The 25,241-nt window shown below is 37.7% G+C and overlaps 3 protein-coding genes across 3 annotated transcripts in view; all 3 read left to right on the top strand.

The window, feature by feature from the left end:
* LOC139120077 (putative mediator of RNA polymerase II transcription subunit 26) overlaps nt 1–23,913 on the top strand; it is a 29,000-nt gene extending 5,087 nt beyond the window's left edge. Inside the window, exon 7 of the mRNA XM_070684156.1 lies at nt 23,450–23,913. Within this exon, the coding sequence (XP_070540257.1) occupies nt 23,450–23,823 (374 nt within the window). The 3' untranslated portion in view covers nt 23,824–23,913. The remainder of the gene's footprint in view (nt 1–23,449) is intronic.
* LOC139120026 (uncharacterized) lies at nt 9,172–15,130 on the top strand. The gene is made up of 7 exons (XM_070684039.1): nt 9,172–9,372; nt 10,221–10,470; nt 11,220–11,276; nt 12,042–12,212; nt 12,443–12,568; nt 13,106–13,226; nt 13,431–15,130. Exons 2-7 carry the CDS (start codon nt 10,222–10,224, stop codon nt 13,973–13,975), a joined length of 1,269 nt encoding a protein of 422 aa, XP_070540140.1. The 5' UTR covers nt 9,172–9,372; nt 10,221; the 3' UTR covers nt 13,976–15,130.
* Nucleotides 20,099–23,069, top strand: LOC139123602 (membrane-spanning 4-domains subfamily A member 4A-like). Its single transcript, XM_070689774.1, has 5 exons — nt 20,099–20,497; nt 20,935–20,991; nt 21,713–21,889; nt 22,252–22,377; nt 22,929–23,069. The coding sequence occupies exons 1-5, from the start codon at nt 20,378–20,380 to the stop codon at nt 23,067–23,069; spliced, it is 621 nt and encodes a 206-aa protein (XP_070545875.1). The 5' UTR covers nt 20,099–20,377.
* Nucleotides 23,914–25,241: the final 1,328 nt, after the last annotated feature.

The raw sequence follows: 25,241 nt of genomic DNA, 5'->3' as shown, positions 1-25,241 counted from the left end.
AAGTTCCTGTTTGGTCGACGTTAATGGGCCGATATGGACCATTTTATAGAGGCTCATATTGTATTCTTATTTCTGATCATCCATAAATACTCTTGATAATAACTAAACAAGCATACGATATATAATGAGACAATAAATTCCTTTACAAGTCAGTAGTTAAGGGTACCATAAATAATTGCAAGTATTAGTCACGGTGATACTAACACGATCGGAACTTATTTGGGATAATTGGATAGTGAAGTAATGTCATTTTAATCTGCAAATATAGGCTCATCGGCTTTTCCTTTAAAGTTATACACTTATTTATGAGTTCATTGATAAATATGAATGTCCAATTCTCCCAAATAAATCATAATCGTGTTAAAGGGACAAAGTCGGCAATTTTACAGGAATTTTGTTTGATACGAGATACTACTTACATTGCTTGACATGTTGAATGATACTTAATAAATGGGTGACCATACATATATTTGACCCCGGTTTTAAACAAATTAACTGAAAACATCGCAAAACTGAATTAATGGTCATGACCATTAATTCATTTTCGTGATGGTTCCATGTATCGTATCTAAAATGGGGTCGAATTTATGCATTGTCACCCATTTATTCAGTATCTTTCGACACGTCAAACAATATAAGTAGTATCTCATATCAAACAAAATTCATGAAAAATGACCGACTTTGTCACTTTAACTGTTTTTTCATAAACCTTTCAACAATCTTACACAATAGATCAGCAACAGGGTTGCATTGTTAACAGCAGCCAGAAACCAAAAATCCCACAACTGGAGCCACAACCGGGTGTTGTTTGTCAACAAGGTCAAGGGCATCATTTACCACCACAACAACAACAACATCAACTACTGCAACGCCAGCAAATGTTGCAGTTACAGCCTCAGCAGCTGCAGTATCAACCGCAGCAGTCAGTACAACCTGGAACAGTGGATCAACAACTGCAGGCGTAAACCACTGCGACAATCAAATAGAGTAATGGGAGACCCGCAGCAGCCTGAAGGAAAAGTCACTGGCTAGGATGTGAATGTGAACCAGTATCAGGTTCAGTCGCCACCAACAAGTTCCTCAGTCCGAGAAGACATGTCAGCTGGACTGGTCTAAAACGAGGTTCCATTAGCTTAGCTTGCTGAAAACGAGAGTTCAACTTGTCATTTAAGATATACAGTAGGCCTACATGAAAACAAATTGACATATTGACTCTAAACGATAGTTTTACCATTCTTACATGTAGGTGATCTTAGAAACCAAATTTTGTTTTGATGCAGGATATTGTGAATGACATTATGTTTGATAGAATCTGATATACAAACTGTTTTTTGTGGTTGAAGTAGACCAAACTTGAACCACACCATCGAGATGCAGTGAAATAGCCTCTGATTTTCTGTAAGGATATAACTTTCGATCAGACAGGGTCAACGTCATATCGTTGTAGTTCACAATCTTCACAAAATTGAAATAATCGTGCATTTAGCTCTGTTTATTCCAACTGAAGAAATTTCTCTCTTATTATCATCAGACTTAAATATTAAGCAACTAGTACCGATCGTCATATATCTAAGATAAGGAAAAGAAAGCAACTCAAAAAGCTAGAATTCGTTTCTTGGTGAAATAGTTTCGTATGAGTAGCGTCGTTTACTTGGCGTTCATTATTATTTTATTCAGTTTCTTAGTAATTCCTTTAAGTATCAAGAGTGACAGTACAACTATTAAATTTGGCAGCAAAAGGAAACCTGCTACATGTAAATAATAGTTATTGTTAGAAAAAATAAATCAGTAGTGATTTCTTATCGCGGCTACCATTCTTTTAACCAGTGTTTGGCAACTATAGCAATTTCAAGTTTCCTTTCCATCTTTGTCTTTTTCTAGCCAGAAATGATATGCTCCGTAGGTCTACATATAATAGTAAAACGTAAAAGTACCGCACCATATCACCCATCAGTGTTTTCCTGAAGATTTTGCTTTTAATTTTGGTTAACTTTTACTTTTGCACTTCACTGACCATTTCTCTGTGATCAATCTGTAAAGAATGATGAGCCGAGAGCCTTTCATTAATTATTTTAAATTCATTTCCATCATAAAGCTCGCTCATCGTTTGTTGTAGGGAAGGTAAGTCTGTGAAATTTGTACAGTCATATATATTGTACTATCTTTGATAAACTGGAACCTCAATTATTGCAAATTTTTGATTTACACAAAATCTAAGAAAGTGACAATGAAATAATAAGAATAAGTCGTTGCTAAACATGTTTTGAGTATTAAGAAATATGTGGTTTATAAACGCCATCAACCACAGCAGTCCGTGCAACCTGGAACAGTGGATCAACAAATGCAGGGCTGGCGTGAAGCAAAACAAAAGCAAGGAACCGGTCTTCCCCAGCAGCCTATATGAAAAGTCATTGGCCCGGATGCTAATGTAACCGAGATCAGATTCAGTCGTCAACAACAAGTTTCTCAATCCGAGAAGACATGTCAGCGGGACTGCTCGAAAATGATGTTCCATTAGCTTAGCTGAAAATGACTTAGTCATAATCAGAAATATATCAAATTGGCAAATCTTCTCTTAACGAGACTTTTACTATTCATAATCTTCAATGAAATCGCTTTTAAATTTTTTTCATCACTATATCAGTACGAATAGTTTTCCTTATCCTACTTTAGTTACTTGGAGATGTAACAATGGCAACAAATTGTGTCGCGATGCAGGAAACTCTTAATGACGTTATATCTGATGGAATCTCGTATACAAACCTTTTATGAAGACGAAGTAAACATTTTAAACAACCATGCCTTAGTGAAATCAGTGTTCATATACAAGGAACAATATCAGTGCTCTTATCGTTTGCAATTGTGAATCCACTTGTCGACTGTTTGCAAGAGTCGTCAGACTTCAACAAGATATTTTCGACATTTTAATATTTTTGTGTAAACCTTTACATTCATTTTTATTCGGTCTCTAATCGCTTGAGCGGTAAAATTTTTAGTTTAATTGGTGTCCGGCTCGTGAAGCATAACACACACCTATCTTGAAGGTCTGTAAAAGTGCAACTTAATTGGCTTCATCGATTTAAGCATGGAGACGGTGGGTATAAAGAAACTCAAAGTGTAGGGTTGCCACATTTTTACATGAAAAGAGAAAAGGCAATCAAAAGTTGTAGTTCACGCATTTTGATAAGCAGTTTTCTTGAATGAAATATAAAATAACGGTGTCAGGGCTGGGTGGGATTATTATGAAGATTCGTTTATCAAACGTCGTTCGAAGCTACAAAAAAGACTTATTATATTACTCTTTTTTAGGTGGTTAATCAACCAATAAAGCTGTGAATTATCACTTGTATCAGTTTACATGAAGCACCACATAGGACTTACGGACTCAGTCTTTAAAACAAGATATATATACCACAAATACACTTTCAAACATCAAACACGGGAACAACACTGAACTCTCAAAATACATATGGACCCTCAAGAACAACAACGCAAAAACAACATCATGTGGTCTATTATTGATAGAGTCAAGCCTTACTCAACCAAGACAAAATGTGTGCAATCTCTGCATCATGGAGAAATTTCATATAATTTACTCAGATAAGTCAACACTGCTAAACAAACGTACAGGATTTCTTTCGAAATGTAGACACAGAAGCAAATTCTTTCTGATTAACACTTGAACGCGTAAGACAACCATCCTATTTGCATATACATCTGGCCCTGTATATACGTAGCAAAAACCCGCTAACATCACTCCTGATGATTGCCGAGCACATGAAAAAGACTGTAGAGTAACCACGATTATTATACACCTACGTCTGTAACGTATGTAGTTTTGTAGTACAGTAGGTTTCGGTATCAGAGGACGCGGAGTCCAATAAACTTTAACACGGAGAACAATAACTTTAGGTGTTATTGGACGCTATTTGACCTATAGCACCGTTACTTAAACACGAGGAAAAGTAGAAATAATTTTAATTTTTCCTGTAAAAAATATATTTCTAACATTCAGTGCTTAGAGAAGTTAATCGTGGTCAGTCAAAAACCTGTGAACTTGATTGAAATTATGCTGCTGACCTGCAATTTCGACCGCGTGCACTGCGCTGCGCGAGTTGAAATTTCGTTCTGTGCGCTTAACGGACGCCCTGAACGTGTCCCCAGTCTGCTCGCGATCGTTCAGAGCAGTGCGCGACGGGCATCCCAAAAACGCGTTAATTTTGACATTTTCCTGGTAACATTGGACTAAAAAGGCGTATAATAATACGGGTTTTCACAAAAATACCGGAATTTATGTCCTCCTACATCATACGCTTCGGTATTGTCCGAGACGCGTAGTGTCTCGGACAACACCTCCAGGGCATTTTGTGAATAACCTTACATAACTTCCTCACATAGCAATATATATATATATATATAGATATAAAAGATAATATATAGATATATATATACTCGAAGTATACAGATGTCCTCGTGGGAAATTACAGTGCTCGATGCTAAAGCAGAGCGTTATAAATAATAACACAAAATTACTTCAAGTACAAAGTAATAATATCTGTTACTTAAGTTTCATGCATCCTGCAATCATCAGACAGAAGAAGTAGTGAAAGGATTCTTAGCTCGACAGTCTTATATATGTATGATCGGGGCGTACCATTCTATTTGTAGGTGGTGTTAAAATTTGATAAATAATATTTGTTTTGGTGGCGACATTTTGAAACCAGCTCCGAGCGTTTGTTTAACAGCGTAGATTTGTCAGCACTGATAATGTGTAGCTTTTCTGATATACAAAGATTACATCGCTTGCTTATGTTAGAGTAACTTGATGCTTTGTCAATAATTGACCACGAAATGTCAAAGACCTGGTTCTTTTGTTTGAGGGACCAGACGTACTTCGACGTTCTAAAATCCCGCGCGCAGGAACATTGCTTACCTTGACATCATTTGCGTCATTTCCGAGGCAACTATTTCGTTGTTTTCCTCGATGTGAGATCAGCACTTCTCAGCAGCTCAGAAAGGATGAAGCTGGTCCGTTTACTCTGTTGATGTCACGTGATTCCTGCCAAGTTGCTGAACGTGAGACCGGTTTTGATGTGTTCATGTTCTAGTCTCTCCTGTGACCTATTAGACAAGTTACTCTTTGCAAACAACTATCTCTCCACACCTACTTAATTCCAACTTGTTTATTTCAATTTTGTCGTGTTGTTTACTTGAATTCAAGGAAGAGGGCAATGATAACACCTACCTAGACTCTTTAGTTTGGTTTTCTCTCACACTCTTAAGTTAAGAATTAAACCAAAAATAAAAGACACTGATATTGCTTTATTCTGTAAACAGTTTGATATCGAGGGACTGTTTGTTAGAAATTTTCTACCTAAAAATGACTTTGTTGAATTTCTGCCGGACTACAAAATTTTTACTTTTCCCGCAACTAAACAGGGACAAAGGGGCCGCTCTAGTGGAGGTACATCTCTTTATGTAAAGAAATCAATCGCTAGCACAATCATCAAAATTCACTGTAAACTCTGTTTTCATTCAGTTCAATAAGTCTGCTTTTCAACTTGATAAAGGAGTTATTTTAGGGTGATGCTATTTCAGACCAGATAATTGTTTATTTAATTTTGACGCTTTGGAAGCTAAGCTTGTTGAATTAAATCGCGGTAATTCTGAAAAGTATTTCTTACTTGGTGGAGATTTAAACGCAAGAACAGGCTCCGAAGATGATTTTATTTTAGATGACTCTGTTGAATATTTGGCTTTTGAAAATGTTGACTATCAACCATCTGACATCACTCTACCAAGGAATTCAAAAGACACCATTGTAAACGAAGCGGGCAAAGCTCTGTTAATCATTTGTAAGAATTCTGATTTACATAATTATTGCCAATGGTCGGCTTAAAGGTGACAGAGATGGAAAAATTACTTGCGTAACCCCCAGTGTTTGCAGTGTAGTTGACTATTGTATAATTTCATCAGATTTGCTTTGTTAGGTAAATAATTTCAACGTTTTATCCAGGATCGATTGTCGAAGACAAATAACAGTTTATTTGAACTTTGTAGTAATATGATCATGCAGATCCTGGATGCGATTCATTCAGCCAATCAGACACTTTACAATGACTTTTTACCAATCACAGTGGACTATAATCTCCCGCCAAAATGTTTCTCCTTGGTTTTCTATCGTGTTGGTTGCAAGCCTATGAATGGCGCGTTTAGTTTGCTACATTTTTATTCTTGTTCAGTTCTTTCTCTCGCACCGTCAGTGCAGCAATAAACCTAGTGAGTTCATTGCAAATACACGATTTTTGTTGCTTCTTTACGAAGTCAGAATTAGCAACCTTGATCATAAAAACCCACCCCCACATGATTCTCACCACTTTCCAATCAGCTGTTATGTTAATTGCGTAAATTCTTCTTTACAAGAAAGCAATTATTTCAATACTTCTACTTCCAGTTATACACGATTCCATCTGACTGAAGCAAACAGGGGAATCATTTATGCGTAATCTGGAATCTCCACATTATCAGAATGTGCTAAATACTTCCAAATCAGCGTTACCTGACATCAGCACCGCCATTTTGAATCTGGTGCTCAAGATAGCATGTGGAGATGTTCCGAGATTCAGTAGGGTGAAAAAGTCAAACCAGCCACCATGGTTCGGTTCATCATGTTTGAGTGCCAAAAATACTGCCTGTGAAAAACTTAAGTTATTTCGGCAAAACTGCTCAAAGGACCACTTGACACAGTACAAAATTGCTAGTAATAAATTCAAGCAGACTTGTAGGGAGGGTAAAGACAGCATTAGGATAAGATAGGAAATCGATTCAGGGACGCAGCTTGCAAAAACTCTGGTGAATTCAGGTCACTCCTGAAAATAATTGTGAAACGTAAGGGTCATTTATCAAATGAAATTACGGCAGAGATGTGGTACGATCATTTCAGTGCTTTATATAGAGAGTGTCACGACGTTCATTCTGGGGATATGGACTTTCTCCGCTCTATAGAGGAGGAAGTAGATCTTTTTAACGTGTAACTAAAGAAAATACAGATGGCGATGTGTCAAATATTCTAAATTAAAGAATTAGCGAAGAAATACTGCACAGCTTAAAAATACTAAAATCAGGTAAAGTAACTGGCCCTGACGGAGTTCCAAATGAATTTTATAAGTTTCAGCAAATGTTATCTTACCGCTTTTATCAGAAATGTCCAATTTTAGTCTGGACTCGGGGACGTTCCCATCTGAGTTGACAACTGCTATTCCATTGTTAAAAAGGAGACGAGAATGATGTCAATAATTATAGAGAGATTTCTCTTTTGAATGTCCTTGGTAAGATTTTTACTTCTGTTTTAAAGACTAGGTTAACAATGGGGTCTGATGAATTCAAAAAGCTTTCAGTTGTCAGGCAGGTTTTCGGCAAAATCATAGCACTGTTGATAATATTTTCGCCCTCCATGCGATAATCCAGAAATATTTGAGAGTAAGACATGAAAAATTTATTGCCGAAGCTTTTGATAAAGTAAATCACTCGCTACTATTATACAAGCATTAATTAGGATAAGATAATTAGGATAATTATATAAGCATAAGTATATAATAATTATATAATTGCATAAGTATCATACAAGTATTAATGCAGCTAGGAGTGAAGAGCAAAATGTTTTGTATCTTGCACTCGATATATTGGAATATTAAGACATGTGTTAGAGAAGGAAAGGTATTGTCTGAGTATTTCCACTGTCCAGCAGGCGTTAGGCAAGGCTGTATTCTGAGTCCACTTTTGTTCAGCTTTTTTATAGAAGAATTAAATTCCATGCTTATCGCCTCTGGACAGATGGGAATTCAACTTACACAAGACATATATGACCTATTTGCATTTCTGTACGCTGATGAAATTGCCTTTTTGCCGACTCTGTTAGAAATCTGCAAAACCTCATCGATATCTTGCATTGTTTGTGTTTTAGTGGCGAATGAAAGTTTTTACTTAGAGAAGATGAACATTGTTATTTTCCGTAAAGGTGGCGAGAGAACTCGACATGAAACCTGGCATTTTGGCAGCAGTCCAATTAGTATCGTCTCGTACAATAAATATTTAGGTCTACTTCTGTCTTCAAGCAACGTCTGGTCCAAAGCTGTGTACACTCTTTCTTGTCAAGCTAGCTAGGCACTTAACCCACTGTCAATTGCCAGGTGGAAATCAGAGTTCCTACCGTATGAGAGTCACTTCAAACTTTTCGATACAATGATTCTCCCAATTCTCACTTACGGCTCTGAAATTTGGGTTTTTATCAATATTTTGATGTCGTCGAAAAGATTCATAGAAAATGGTGCAGGAAGTTTCTTGGGGTTCACAGTCAAATCTCACACCACACTGTAAAGCGTTGTATCAGTCATTGGGTTAAACTCATAGAAATGCCACAGGAACGTCTCCCAAAGCAGGCCTACATTATGCTGTGTAATCTTGACAACCTTGGACGACACACATGGGCAACTTCTGTAAAACACATTTTGTTTTCCTATGGGTTCGGTCATTTATGGCTGACCCAAGAAGTTGTCAGTACACTAAGCTTTGTATCAGCTTTCAAAACACGTATTTCAGATATTTAAAAAAACAATGGAAAACTAATGTATTAAACCGCGGTTTTAGAAACGATCAAAGAAACAATCGCGAAAATGAATTAATGGTCAGTACCATTAATTTTCGCAATGGTTTCGTTTATCGTGTTTAAACCGGGGTCGAATATATTCAGGGTCACCCTTTCATTCAGTAGTATATCGCATCAAATAAAATTTATGAAAAATAGCCGACTTTTTCCCTTTAAACAGCAGTAAATGCCAGGTAAACAAAAACGATCGAGTAATGAAGACAATATGATATGTTTATTATGAATTGAAGAAAAGAAATGCTCAACAGTTTTCCGTTTTAATCACAATATCAAAATGGACAGCACAGCTTCTTGCGTGTCTAGAACACTCATCTACCAGTCTTATTACAAGATGTGACATAAGTAGTGACAGGAGAAAAGTTACCAGGATTTATTATGTTTACAAAGCACACACCGAAAATTGCTGCCGACAGTATTTTTTAGGTCATACCTTTGTTTCCGTTGCGGAGAGACTGTGTTTGAACACTTTAAAATACAGTGTTTACACTTGCTCACCTTAGGGAGTCTTGTGACAGCAGCGCAGTCTGTCTGTTTCCGACGTACAGCGCACCCATTGCTTGTACAACACTGCTGAGAACCTAAATAGGGCATCGATGACGTCACTCAAAAGGGAAAGGCCACATCATTGACGGCCATATTGGTTGCGACTATATAAGTCAGAGGCGAACAGTTTGCTCCCAGAGAAAGACTCAGCAGCTAGCAACCAGGTATTTATAACGATAGTTACTTTTTGTCTAGATTACTTGTGAGTCTAGAAATTCTGACGAGTGACTGATCGGATATCATCAAGGTATTGTTGTTTTATCGACATATTTAACTATGTGTTATATCCTGCTTAATATTTAGTTACACCAACGTCCATGGGCGTAATAGTAGCGATCCCGACAGTTACACATGACCTCTGAGTCTTACCTTTTAGTTGAGAAAAAATAGCGCTTTCGTGACACGTTTTCACATTCTTTGTTCCACATACTTGCTTGACATTGTATATGCAGCATGCATGACGCATGTATTCAAGCTTCATAGGCAACTCATTTTATATTTCCATCGGTGCATTTACCAAAAATCAAATCCTTTATTAAAAATTGCAATAGCCGATATATGTTTCTAAATCCGTGGTGCGAGTAAGAAAAATGTCATTATATGGGAGTGAAAAGTACTTTATTCAACAAAATTTTTCCTATTTTACCAAAATATCCGCCACTGGGCAAGAGTTCTTTTTCGTGGACAACCACCTGTCAATAGACATTCCTTTTTATCTCTCATATTTTTAGGGATAGTACTTAAATGACAAATCTAAGAAGCGGACACTTTCAGAAACTGGAACGGTTTTGACCTGTTTCTTTCATACAAAACGAATCATTGTTGGTTTGTTGAAACATTCTCACAAAGGGATAGTCAAAACATCTGCAAAAGTTTGATATAGTGTATCTTATTTACCATTGTTTATTTCCATGAAATCATAAATTCAGTGACTTTACTCAAATGACAGGTCGTCCAGTTTTCGAACAGATCAGACGTGTTTGTATCTTTGTATCCTAATGTCTCTCTTCAGTATGCAACAACAGCGACCCCTGCAACAGCAGCAATACTATGCCAGCCAGCCAACCCAGGCTGTACAGGGACGACACCTAGGGAACACCAGTGGAAATGCCAAAAGACCAGGCTTTGCTTCACGGGCGACCATGGTCTTTGGATTCTTCCAGTTCATATTCGGTGGCATTTGTGTAATACTAGGTATTACTGCCATCGTCATCAAATGCCAACTTGGTAAATCCGGTCCTGGTATATGGTGTGGTGTTATGGTAGGTATGAAACTCTTCGACAAACAAACAAACATATGAGAAATAGAAGAGGATGAATTTCCGAGGATTTCTATGTCATTGCTTTAAAAATCATTAAACATTCAGTTCAATTCAATTCAATTCAATAGAACTTTATTTATCCAAACACGGGCAATTAAATGCGTGGCTCAAATTCGGTGGCATTTGTGTAAACATGTAAGGTAAACAATGTTTGGTGGGAATTATATGCAGTTTTTTGTACGTTCCAGAACTTGTTTCTGAAAGTTAATGTCCGCAGACTGTACCACGATGAACTATTTATTGATGGTGATGTATTTCCGTTATCATCATATTAGTGTACACAGAAAATTTGAGCATCTGAGGTGCCTCTGCTCTAACAGAAATCATGATAGACTCCAATTTAAGGTCGACTTATTTTAAACTTTTGATCAAACTTTCCTCAAAGAATATTTCAATCACTCTTTATCAAAATCAAGAATAAGAATCGGGGTCATCGTGCAAATTTTGGAACTAGAGAAACAAATTACTGTAGATTTAAGAATATTTGAAATTCAAAATGGCTGCCATCCCTGTGTTAACTCTTTGGAGCAAAAATAAAATTTTCAATTTTCGAAAAACTAAACCGGTAAAAAGTTGTCTTTTGCACAGATCTTTAAAATGAACCCCCCACAAGTGGTACATCAGAAAAAAAATGTCTTAACCGAAACCATTTCGTGGCGGCATGTGTGATCTATTTATGTTTTCTACAGTTCGCAGCGTCAGGATTGTTTGGCATTGAGGCATCGCTGAAGAAGACTAACACAATGGTAAGAGTTCTAACCTTGTTGTCGGCACACTTGATACATCATAGCTTTGTAGTCTAATGTCTTATCATGTTTAAGTGAAATTAATTCACCATGAACATGGATTGTCTGCGTTACGTAAAACAACAAGCAAACGTACAATAATTAGTTGCAAATCTTAGTAACAACAATCATTAACTTTTTCATCAACTTATAAGTAATGAATGGGTAGCAATAGTATTTTAGCTATATAAGATAGGATTGAAGTATAACATTAATACAGTGCATGAGGAGTACTGACTGTGCTATGAGCGAGGAAATACTCCCCTCTGGCCAAAGAGTACTTTGGTTATACCTGAGCAACAAAAAGAGAGGTCATATAGGTTCACATTTTTGCTGTGCTAAACGCAAACAACGGACATACAATATCACTTGTGTTCATAGTGTCAAAAACGAGATAAGGTGCATAAGCCATACTAAGCTGACGTATGACTTCAGGTGAGGAGCTGTGACGTTACAATCCCTTTGGTGATATATGTTTCTAAACCTATTCTCCGTGAAACTGGCTTAGACTGTTCTGACGCATACAAATCACTTAATGTCCACCTTGGGTAAAGCCAAGACCCTGGTCTGATCTTTTCTTCGAAAAGAAAAACGTCATTCCACTTTCACAGTCGAATCTCTCAGTCCATGCATGGACGTAATCCTGTCAATCGTATTATACTTTAGGTGTACGTATATACTCTGCTGAAAGATATTGATGGTATTGATCTGTCTGTGTCTCAACAGATAATGACTACCATAGTTCTGTCTATCATCTCGGCAACTATGGCAGGCAGTGCCTGTATCATAGGTATTATCGGTGCAATTTTTGAAGACGAGTGTTACTACTTATCTGAGTATGACGATTACGGAAACCACGTGAGCGATGAGGACTATTACGACTGTGACACAAACTATGTAAGTTGAAACCAGTGCCTTTCATCACATTTCATGTAAATGAATGAATAAATAAATAAATGAATAACGAAGAAAGAAAAAAGGAAGAGGAATGAGTGAACGAATGAATAAATCTATATTGTTGCGCCTTTAAAATCATAATAGTGCTAAAACATTTATTGTAATATTGGCGTTTTATACCAGTTCTCAGATTTGGGTTTTGACCTTGATTTTATTTCTTCATTTTTCAGGGTGGTAGAGTTGCCGTTGACAGTATCCTGGCCGTTGTAGCATTGGCTGAAATAGTGATTGCAGTGATTCAGTCTGTTTTCTGTTGTTCAGCGTACTGCAGTAATCTAAAGCCCTCAGCGTCAATGGTATGTCTGACATAGCATCCAATAAATTCTTTCAAAACATCAAGTAAAATATAATGGTTGAGTGAAAAAAAATCTATTCGTGTTTCCATGTGTCGGGCATTATAACAATTACCATATCACATGATGTATGCTTGCTATTCAGAAAATCAAATTACAATTTATTTCTACGGTAATGCGTATCTGTTTCATATCGCACTCCGCATGTTATTCTGTGCCAAACACTTTAATTCAATAGGGACACTTCTGAGTTTCCCAATGCGTGTTTAAGCTGGTAGATTCGATTGTACCTTTCAGTAGATTTACTTCTATAAATTTTAGAATATGAATATGTATACACATAAGTTAAGGTATGATTAAGCTTACGTTCAAAGGTAGCCGTTATCAATTCAAGCGGTGAAAGAGAGCGAAAAGCGATATACTTTGATGATAAATAGCATGTTAGGACGAGACTTTGGTGGTAACAATTAACAGCTCTATGTAAGGTTATATGTAATGATCATAACACTTTACAATTGACTTTTTTCTTTCTTAACATAGATGTACATTGCCTCGAGGACACCCGGAGGGAGCAGCCAAGGTTTACCGATGGGCGTAATCCAAAGCGGACCCACACAGCAGATGGTTCCCGCTGAAGTTGAGTTTGTGCCACATTATCCAAGTAAGTTCCTGTTTGGTTGACGTTAATGGGCCAATACGGACCTTTTTATTGCGGTTCATATTGTATTTTTATTTCTTGCCATCGATAAATACTCGTGAAAATATCCAAAGAAACATACCACATATAGTGAAACAATAAATTTCTTTTACAAGTCTCTAGTTAAGGGTACCAGTAATACCAGTAACAGTGATATTTTGTTTTCAGAAATATTTCAATCTTACACAACATATCGGCCGCAGCAGGGTTACGCTGTAAACATGCAGCCAGTTGTGACATCCAATCAGCAGCCAAGAATCCAAATGGAGCCACAACCTTGTGTTGTATATCAACAGGGTCAAGGGCATCAGTTACCACAGCAACAACATCAACTACAGCAACGCCAGCAAATGCTGCAGTTACAGCCTCAGCAGCTGCAGCATCAGGTGATACAACCTGAAGTCATCCATCAACGGCCACAGGGGCAGCAGTTACCACAGCAACATCGCCAACAAGTGCCACAGTTCCACACCCAGGAGCTGCAGTATCAACCGCAGGAGATATTGCGCCCTGGAACACAGCATCAACAACTGCAGGGCTGGCGTAAAGAACAGCCACAACCAAAGCGAGAAACTAGACCTCCCAAGCAGCATTTGGGAAAAGTCACCGGTCCTGATGAGAATGTGAACCAGGATCAGTTCAGTCGCCACCAACAAGTTTCTCAGTCCGAGAAGACATGTCAGCTGGACTGGTCGAAAACGAGGTTCCATTAGCTTAGCTCAGAGTTTCGCCGGTCACAACTAGAAATATATGAAAACAGACAGATCGTGTCTAAACGAGACTTTTACAGTTCATAATATTTCAATTAAATTGGTTCTAAACTGTTCTCATCACTATCAGTACGAATAGTTTCCTTATCCTACAGTAATACCTTACATTTAGTTACTTGGAGATGTAACAATGGCAACAAATGTTATTGCAATGCAGGAAACTCTTAATGACGTTATATTTGATGGAATCTCGTATACAAACCTTTTTTGAAGACGAATTGTCCACATTTAACTCGAAACCACCGTGCAGAGGGGGAATCAGTGTTCATTTGCAAGGAACAGGATCAGTGCACTTATTGTTCGCGATTGTGACTACACTTGTCAACTGTTTGCAAAAGTCGTCAGATTTCAACAAGACGTTTTCGACATTTTAAAATTAGGAGTTAATCTTTACATTCACTTTTATTCGGTCTCCTATCTCCCGAGCGGTAAATGATTTTTGTTTGTTTGCCTTACGGCTCGTGAAGCATAATACACACATATATTAGTACAGGTCTGTAAATGCGTAAACTTATTAGAGAATGTGGATTCATCGACAATGGGTATAGAATTCAAAGTGTATAGGGTTGTCAAATGTTTCGACGAATCAAAGAAATTAAAAGTCGTAGTTCACGCTTTTTGGTAAACAGTTTTCTGGAATGAAAATAAAATAGCTGTGTCAGGCTGCGGGAGATTATTTTAAGATATTTGTATACTTCCTTCAAAGGCATGAGAAAGATTTCTTGCAGCTCTTCAGCTTTGTTAGGTTGACGTTCAACCAAAAATGCCCTAAAATATCACCGGTATCAGTATATGCTATTTTAAGAATCCAACAAACGAACAGAAGTTGTATAGTTGGTTAGACATGGACCAAATACCCTTTTAATATGTAGCATATACTGGGAACAAGCTACTAGGTTACTCGTACAAGCGTACCGTTTATAAATCAACTCTCATTCCCCTTTTCATATTGTTGTACAATTAAAACATTACAGTTCATTGTACATTACACATGGCGATATCTCTAACGTATATCATCGTATTCACTCTACTTCAGAATGCAATACCCTTAACAATTGTGCTCTCGATATTAAAGTTTCGTACCGAATGAATGAATATATAAATAACTAACTAACTATATATGTATATAGATAAATAAATATATGTGTACTTGCTTTTCTATTCATTTATACTGTTTTTATTGGAGCAGGTGGGTATGCATACCCACTTGCTCCATATAAAAACAGCCTTTTTCCACCAAATCCTCGCGACACAGATTTCAAACTGTTCGACGGATATTTCAAAACGTTCTTATACAGTGGTAAATGCTAGGTAAACAAAAGCGATGGAGTAATCAAGACAATATGATATGTTTATTATGAATGCAGAAGAGAAATGCTCAATTGCATTCAGTTTTACAATATAAATATGGACAGCATAGCTTCTTGCGTGTTTACAACATACACTTTTCATCGACCAGTCTCATTACAAGATATGACTAGCTTCCTTAAGTAGAGACAGGAATAAAGTTACCAGGATTTATTATGTTTACAAAGCGCACACTCCAGAAATTACCACAGGCGGTATTTTTCACGCCATACCTTTGTTCCTGATTGCCGAAAGTCTTTGTTTGAACTCCGTAAAATGCAATGTTTACACTCACTCACTTCGGTGAGCCTTGTGATAGCAGCGCAGTCTGTCTGTTTCCGACGTACAGCGCACCCATTGCTTGTACAACACTGCTGAGAACCTGAATAGGCCATCGATGACGTCACGCAAAAGGGAGGGCCACATCATTGACGGCCATATTGGTTGCGACTATATAAGTGAGAGGCGAACAGTTTGCTCTTAGACAAGGACTCATCAGATAGCAACCAGGTATTTACAACGATAGTTACTTCAAAGAAGAGTTTATTTAAAATGAATCGGAGATCAACTTTGATAAGCCCCTATCAATTTCCCTCGCAATCTTCCAATATCCCTTGGAAAACACTGAGGTACTTTGGTAATAGTTTTGCCGATAAACAGGCCAATAAACATACAAGGCGCCTGCTGTGTTACCGCCATTCGATCTTCCTTCTATTTCTGACTCCCTTTCCCGCAGAAACCATTTTGAAGCCCAAAGTGGTTGACAAGAAATGAAATAAAGCATGCAATTTTAAGAGCTTTATATAATTGTAATAATAATTTCAAACTCGATTTTTCACAGACCTTGTTTTGCATTGTTACATGCGTCGATCCTGTTATCGTGAAGTATTTCCCGTATGCAGTCATGTCACATGACATACTTTACCCAAACTTGAATAGTAAATTCCATGAGCTTGCTAAGTAACAAATGTCATTGCAATAGCAATGTTTCAAGTACAAGTTGGGTTTCACGGTAAAATTTGAAACATTCACACGGAACGACTGAGATATAGCCAGTTAGTATATCTAGTGAAAGACAATGTCGTTGTACTGAGTGAGGCCCTGATTTGACTCTCGGCCGGCCGGTGAACTTATGCTCGTGGAAATGCCCAGTTCTCCGGTATTTCATTATGACATCGTTCACAGTGCTGAGCATGCGATGCATTTCTGTGGCGATACTGGTTTGGGAAACGCCTGTCAACCATTTTTCTATGATGCTCTTTCTTGCCTAAAAATCCATTGTAAGGCAAATCGACGTCGACAGAGAAAAAAATATTCTCACGATTTTATGAACTGGCATACCTTGATTACATCAGGGTCTCTCTATACAGGCCCTAATGCAGTGCACATACTGATCGACAACCATAGCAAAACGCAGCCGAAATTTCCGAGATTAACTGACACAGTGTTTTATATCGCTGTTTTAAATCAAACTGATTACACAATCTCTGGATACAGAAATAGCATTTTGGTGAAATTTCAGCATCAAAAAAATCCTAAAACTTGACATGAGGACGTCATGTGCCGATCAACAGCATAGTGCACATGTGAACTGGCATTTATTGACTCATGCCATGGACTGTAGGGAGTAGAGAAACTGTCTATGATTGACTGCACGGAAAAGCAGTCTGCATCTTGTGAAAACAACAACATAGCAGTGAAAATTGTAATAGTCACCAGTAAAAACTCTTCACAGATGAAAGGATAATAAGAATAAGAAACTTCATGTTCAGAGAATGAAAACTAACATCGTGGTCCGTGAATGAAATTAACAATGGCGGACGTAACTGTGTAATGAACTATACTATTTAGGTGACGGGGGTGGGCAGGGTCAAAGGATCAAGAAAGTACTGGGAAAACGTGTCATTTTCCTAACGATTCTGTCTCGGGAACTCCAGCGTCTCATTGTTTTGTGATATATAACAAGTGTGCCATGAGCTTCGTTGAATACACCGATATCAAACAGCCATAGCTGTAAACTGGCGAAAATGGTTTGATCCATGCAGAAGCTTGCATAGGGAGATCGAATGGAGATAGCACAGCAGGCGCAGTGTATGTTTACTGACCAAAGTACCTCGGTGTTTTTCAAGGGTATTGGAAGATTGCGAGGGAAATTGATAGGGGCTTATCAAAGTTGGTCTCCGGTTCATTTTGACGTTCGTAATAATTGTTACTCTAGAAATTGTGAACAGTGACTGATCGGATATCGCCGAGGTATTGTCCTTCTATCTACAAATTTAAATGTGTGCTATTTCCCGGTTAATATTTAGTTATGCCAACTTCAATGGGCGTAATCGAAGCGATCTCGACAGACACACACTGACTCTGCGTCAATTGTTCTGGAGAGGAGAAAAACAACATACAACAACATAGTGCTTTTATGACGCGTTTTCACATTCTCGGTTCCACATGTCTGCCTGACATTCTATGCTGCTTCGTGACGCATGCATTCAAGCCTTATTGCAACGTATTTTGTATTTCCTTCGATGCGTTGACTGCTACAGCGCATTAACCAAAATTGAAATCCGTTTTTGAAAATTCTCAATAGCCAATTCGTCTCTGAATTCGTGCTTCGAGTAAGGAAAATGTGTTTGTCTTATAAAGAAATGAAGATCAGTTTATTTAATCCAACAAAATCTTTGCAATTTTACCAAAATATCCTCCGCTGGTCAAGAGTCTATTTTGCGCAACCGCTTGTCAATATTGGCATTTCTTTGTAGCTGTCTATTCTTCTGGTGACAGCAATTACATAGCAATTCTAAGGAGCGGACATTTTCAGGAACTGAACGGTTTTGACCTGTTTATTTCATCCAAACGAATTATTGTTGGCTTTTGTTGAAACATTCTTACAGAGGGATAATCAAAACAAATGCAAAAGTTTGTCATAGCGTAAATTTATTTATCACTGCGTATTTCCGTGTAATCATAAATTCAATGACTTTACTAAAATGACAGGTGGTTCAGTTTTCGAACTATATAAGTGAGAGGCGAACAGTTTGCTCTTAGAAGACTCATCAGCCAGCAGCCAGGTATTTACAAAGACAGTTACTTTTAGAAGAGTTTTATTGTTACTCTAGAAATTGTGAACAGTGACTGATCGGATATCGCCGAGGTATTGTCCTTCTATCTACAAATTTAAATGTGTGTTATTTCCTGATTAATATTTAGTTATGCCAACTTCAATGGGCGTAATGGAAGCGATCTCGGCAGATACACACAGACTCTGCGTCAATTGTTCTGAGAGGAGAAAAAACATACAACAAAATAGTGCTTTTATGACGCGCTTTCACAATCTCGGTTCCACATGTCTGGCTGACATTTTATGCTGCATTCGTAACGCATGCATTCGAGCTTCATAGCAACGTAATTATTTTGTATTTCCTTCGATGCGTTGACTGCTACAGCGCATTAACCAAACTCAAAATCCGTTATTGAAAATTCCCAAAAGCCGATACGTCTCTAAATTTTTGTTCGAGTAAGGTGTGTTTGTCATATAACGGAACGAAGAGCAGTTTATTTAATCCAACAAAATCTTTGCAATTTTACCAAAATATCCTCCGCTGGTCAAGAGTCTATTTTGCGGGCAACCGCTTGTCAATATTGACATTTTTTTGTAGCTGTCCATTTTTCTGGTGACAGCAATTACATAGCAATTCTAAGGAGCGGACATTTTCAGGACTAAAAGGTTTTGACCTGTTTATTTCATCCAAACGAATTATTGTTGGCTTTTGTTGAACATTCTTACAGAGGGATAATCAAAACAAATGCCAAAGTTTGTCATAGTGTAAATTTATTTATCACTGCGCATTTCCGTGTAATCATAAATTTAGTGACTTTACTAAAATGACAGGTGGTTCAGTTTTCGAACTATATAAGTGAGAGGCGAACAGTTTGCTCTTAGAGGACTCATCAGCCAGCAACCAGGTATTTACAAAGACAGTTACTTTTAGTAGAGTTTTATTGTTACTCTAGAAATTGTGAACAGTGACTGATCGGATATCGCCGAGGTATTGTCCTTCTATCTACAAATTTAAATGTGTGTTACTTCCTGATTAATATTTAGTTATCCAACTCCAATGGGCGTAATGGCAGCGATCTCGGCAGATACACACAGACTCTGCGTCAATTGTTCTGGAGAGGAGAAAAACAACATACAACAAAATAGTGCTTTGATGATGCGTTTTCACATTTTCGGTTCCACATGTCTGGCTGACATTTTATGCCGCATTCGTGACGCATGCATTCGAGCTTCATAGCAACATAACTATTTTGTATTTCCTTCGATGCGTTGACTGCTACAGCGCATTAACCAAACTCAAAATCCGTTATTGAAAATTCCCAATAGCCGATACGTCTCTAAATTTTTGCTTCAGTAAGGAAAATGGGTTTGTCATATAAAGGAATGAAGAGAAGTTTATTTAATCCAACAAAATCTTTGCAATTTTACCAAAATATCCTACGCTGGTCAAGAGTCTATTTTGCGGGCAACCGCTTGTCAATATTAACATTTCTTTGTGGCTTTCCATTTTTCTGGTGACAGTAATTAAATAGCAATTCTAAGGAGCGGACATTTTCAGGATTTGAAAGGTTTTGACCTGTTTATTTCATCCAAACGAATTATTGTTGGCTTTTGTTGAAACATTCTTACAAAGGATAGTCAAAACAATTGCCGAAGTTTGTCATATTGTAAATTTATTTATCACTGCGTATTTCCGTGTAATCATAAATTCAGTGACTTTACTCAAATGACAGGACGTCCAGTTTTCGAACAAATCAGACGTGTTTGTATCTTTGTATCTTAATGTCTCTCTTCAGTATGCAGCATCAGCAACAACAACAGCGACCACTGCATCAGCAGCAGCAATACTATGCCAGCCAGCCAACCCAGGCTGTGCAGGGACGACCAAGAGGAAATACCAGTGGAAAGGCCAAAAGACCAGGCTTTGCTTCAAGGGTAACATGGGCCTTGCAATCTTCCAGATCATTTTTGGTTTAATTTGTGTAATACTGGGTATTACTGCCATCTTCATAGAATGCAGTCTTCGTGAATTGGGTACTGGTATATGGTGTGGTGTCATGGTAGGTATGAACCGTTTTTTCCTACAAACAAACAAACAAACAAACAAACAAACAAACAACAAACATACACACAAACATTTAAACAACAATAGACAAAGGAGAAATAGAAGAGGATGAATCTTTGATGACTCCCACGCCATTGTTTTAAAATTCATTAAATATGGAAGGTAAACAATGCTTGGTGAGAATTATATGCAGTTTTTTGTACATTCAAGAAGTTGTTTCTGAAAGTTAATGTCCGAAGACTCTACCACGATGAGCTATTTATTGATGGTGATGTCTTTCCGTTTTTATGTTATTGATGCACAGAAAGACAATGTAAGCGTCTGAGATGACTTTGCGCTAACAGAAATCATGATAGACTCCAAATTAGTGACATTTTCCCATAAAACGAAACCATTAAAGCAGGCGTGTGATCTCTGCGTATGTTTTTACAGTTCGCAGTTGCAGGATCGTCTGGAATGGCGGCATCGCTGAAGAAGACTAACGCAATGGTACGAGTTCTGATCTTGCTGTCGGCACACTTGGTATATTATAGCCTTGTAATCTAATGTCTTGTCGTGTTTTTAAGTGAAACCAATTTACCATGAATATGGATTGTCAGTTCTACATAACTGTAAACATGTAAAACAACAAGAAGCAAACGTACAAGGAATTAGTTTGACAAATTAACGCATCCACTGAGTTGATATCTTAGCAACAACATTCATTATCCATGTTCACCATCTTATAAGTAACGTACAACGTGTTTATACATCAATCGGTAGTGATAGTATTTTGTTGTATAAGATAGGATTGAAGTATCACATTAATACCATGAGGAGTGACTGAATGTGCTATACGCGAGGAAATACTCTCGTCTGACCAACGAGAACTTTGGTTACACTTGAGCAACAAAAAGAGAGGTCATACAGGTCAAATTTGTGCTGTGCCATACGCAAACATACATACAATATCACTTGTGTTCATGTGTCACAAAAAGTAAAAGGTGTGTGTACTATACTATGCTAAACTATACAAATCACTTAATGTCAGGCTGAGTTAAAGCGCAGACCCTGGCATGACCTTTTCTTAAAGAAGGAAAACGTAATTTTTTCACATCACATTTCTCAGTCCACGCCTGAACGTAATCATGTCCATCGTATTATACTTTAGGTATACTTATATTCTCTAATAAAAGATATTGATGGTATCGATCTGTCTATGTCTCAACAGATAAATACTACCATGGTTCTCTCTATCATCTCGGCAACTGTGGCAGGTATTGCTTGTTACTTTAGTAGTGGTGCTGCAGTTAGTGAACAATTGTGTTACTACAACTACTTTCCTGAGTATGACTTGAACGGAACCCGAGTGAGAGACGAGGACTATTACGATTGTGACACACACTATGTAAGTTGAAACCAGTGCCTTTCATCATATTTCATCTGAATGAATGAATAAATAAATAAATGAATAACGAAGAAAGAAACTATTGACATGCTGAATGACGAACTATTGGAATGGTGAATGGCTGTATCACAATAATACAGACTACGTATGTTGGAACTATTACCTCTCTTCCTGTTTCCTGTAAATGAATGAAAAGATAAATGAAAGAAACAAGGAAGAGGAATGAGTTAACGAATGAATAAATGTATAATTTTGCGCCTTTAAAATCATATACGAGTGCTATAACCTTTATTGTAATATTGACGTTATATACCTTTTCTGTGATTTGGTTTTTGACCTTGATTTTATTATTCATTTTTCAGGGTGGTAGAGTTGCCGTTGACAGTATGCTGGCCTTTGTAGCATTTGCTGAATTAGTGTTTGCAATCCTTCAGTCTGCTTTCTGCTGTGGAGCGTACTGCTGTAATCAAAAGCCCTCAGCGTCAACGGTACGTCCATTGGTGTCTGACATAGCACTCAATAAATTCTACCAAAACAGTAAAATATAACTTTGGGTGGAAGAAAATCTATTCGTCTTTCCATGCGTCAGGCATTATAACAATCACCCTATCAAATGATGTATGCTTGGTATTCAAAAAGTCAAATTATAAATTATTTCTACAGGTAGTGTGTGTCTGTTTCATATCGCACTCTGCATATTATTCTGTGTCAAGCAGTTTTGTTCAGTAGGACTCGTGTGAATTTCTCAGTGCGTGTTTAAGCTAACCGTTTTCAACCGACCTATCAGTAGGTTTTACCTATCAATAGATTATTACTTTTATGCTGTGAAATATGAATATGTATATATGTAAATTAAGTTATGTTTCATCCTTTGTTCGGAGGTAGCCTATATCAATTAAACCAGTGAATCAGAGAGAAAAGGGATATGATAAATAGCATGTGAGGAGACTTTGATGGTAAAACTTTATACAGCTATATTTAAGTTCATAGATAAATTATTATAACACTTTACAACCGAATCTTTTGTTTCTCGATTTAGATGTACATTGCCGTGAGGACATCTGAAGAGGGCGGCCAAGGCTCCCCGATGGGCGTAATCCAGAGTGAAGCCGCACAGCAAATGGCGCCCTCTGGACTAGAGTTTGTGCCACATTATCCAAGTAAGTTCCTGTTTGGTTGACGTTAATCGGCCGATATGGACCATTTTATCGAGGCTCATATCGTATTCTTATTTCTGATCATCCATAAATACTATTGATAATAACTAAACAAGCATACGATATATAATGAAACAATAAATTCCTTTACTAATCTGTTGTTAAGTGTACCAAAAACAATTGCAAGTATTAGTCGCGGTACTACTAACACGGTTGGAACTAATTTGGGGTCATTGGATGGTGAAGTAATGTCGTTTTAATCTGCAAATGTTAGCTCATCGCATTTCGTTTAAAGTTATACACTTTATGAGTTCATTAATAAATATGAAGTCCCATTCTTCCAAATATGTTAGAATCGTGTTAACTGTATTTTCGTAAATATTTCAACAATCTTACACAATAGATCAGCGGCAGAGTTACGTTATTAACATGCAGCCAGTCGTGACATCCAATCAGCAGCTAAGAATCCAACTGGAGCCACAACCTGGTGTTGTGTATCAACAAGGTCAAGGGCATCAGATACCACAACAACAACATCAACTACAGCAACGCCAGCAAATGTTGCAGTTACAGCCTCAGCAGCTGCAGCATCAAATGATACAACCTGAAGCCATCCATCAACGGCCACAGGGGCAGCAGTTACCACAGCAACATCGCCAACAAGTGCCTCATTTACAGCCCCAGCAGCAGTATCAACCGCATCAGTCAGTGCAACCTGGAACAGTGGATCAACAACTGCAGGGCTGGCATGAACCACAGCCACAATCAAATAGATAAATGGGACCAACAAAGCAGCCTGAAGGAAAATTCATTGGCCCGGATATGAATGTGGACCAGGTCCAGGTTCAGTCGCCACCGATAAGTTCCTCACTCAGCTGGACTCGTCGTAAACGAGGTTCCCTTAGCTTAGCTTGCTGAAAACGAGAGTTCCACTTGTCATTTAAGAATGTATATAAAAACAAATAGACAGATTGTCTATAAACGATCGTTTTACCATTCTTACATGTAGTTAGTTGAACATATAACCTTAGAAACCAAATTTTGTTGTGATGCAGGATATTGTTAATGACATTATGTTTGAAAGCATCTGATATAAAAACCTCTTTTGTAGTTGAAGTATACCAAACTTGAACTCCTCAACATCGACCCGCAGTGAAATAGCCTCTGTTTTTCCGTAAGGGTATAACTTTCCATCAGACAGGTTCAACGTGGAATCGTTGTAGTTCACAATCTTCACAATATTGATATAATCGTGCATTTAGCTCTGTTTATGCCCTCTGAAGAAATGTTGTCTTATTATCATCAGAGTTGAATATTAAGCGCTAGTACCGATCGTTATATATGTAACAAGAATTTGTTTCTTGGTAGATAGAGTTTCGTATGAGTAGCGTCGTTTACTTGGCGTTCATTATAATTTTATTCAGTTTCTTAGTAATTCCTTTCAATATCAAGAGTGACAGTACAACTATCGAATTTTGCAGCAAAAGAAAACGAGCTACATGTAAACAATAGTTGTTGTTAGAAAAAATCAGTAGTGATTTTTATTGCGGGTACCAGACTTGTGACCGCCAGACGTCCTTTGCAACTATAGCAGTTTCAAGTTTCCTTCCCATTCCTTTCTTTATTCTAGCCAGAAATGATATGCTCCATAGGTCTACATGGGTTGAAACATGTAATTCTACGCTGTCTGCTTCTTGTTTCTTTGCCGGCTTGTCAACACGTGTGTAATTTAAATGGTCATCGTACCCACTGGCCTTAAGTGCTTCACTGTGCCTCACAAGGCATGCAGTGATATTTACAGTGAGGCACTTAAGGCCAGTGGGTATGGTTCAACCCACCCTACAGTAAGAGTGTGAAAACTAACGTCGGAGAAGAATTCTTTCGTCTCCTTGAGAAACATTTCCCGAAGGATTGTAAATGACATAAAGTTTTCAACAGAAATACAGTCAAATTAAGCTAAGCTGCATGCAGAACATGGACAGTATTATAAAATCACACAACAAACGGGTCACCCAGTGCAATGATAGAAAACTCACTGACGTATGTAAATGCCGCACCAAGACCAATTGCCCATTCCAGGGAGCTTGCCAGTCTCAATCTATAATCTATAAAGCTACTGTTACAAGCGATGCCAATGAGGCGAAACATTACATCGGTCTAACTGACAACAATCGTCCCAATCATATATGTAAGAG

The sequence above is a fragment of the Ptychodera flava genome, chromosome 2 (assembly GCF_041260155.1).
Source record: "Ptychodera flava strain L36383 chromosome 2, AS_Pfla_20210202, whole genome shotgun sequence".
NCBI classification, from domain to species: domain Eukaryota; kingdom Metazoa; phylum Hemichordata; class Enteropneusta; family Ptychoderidae; genus Ptychodera; species Ptychodera flava.
This window is presented reverse-complemented; position numbering and strand designations above follow the sequence as displayed.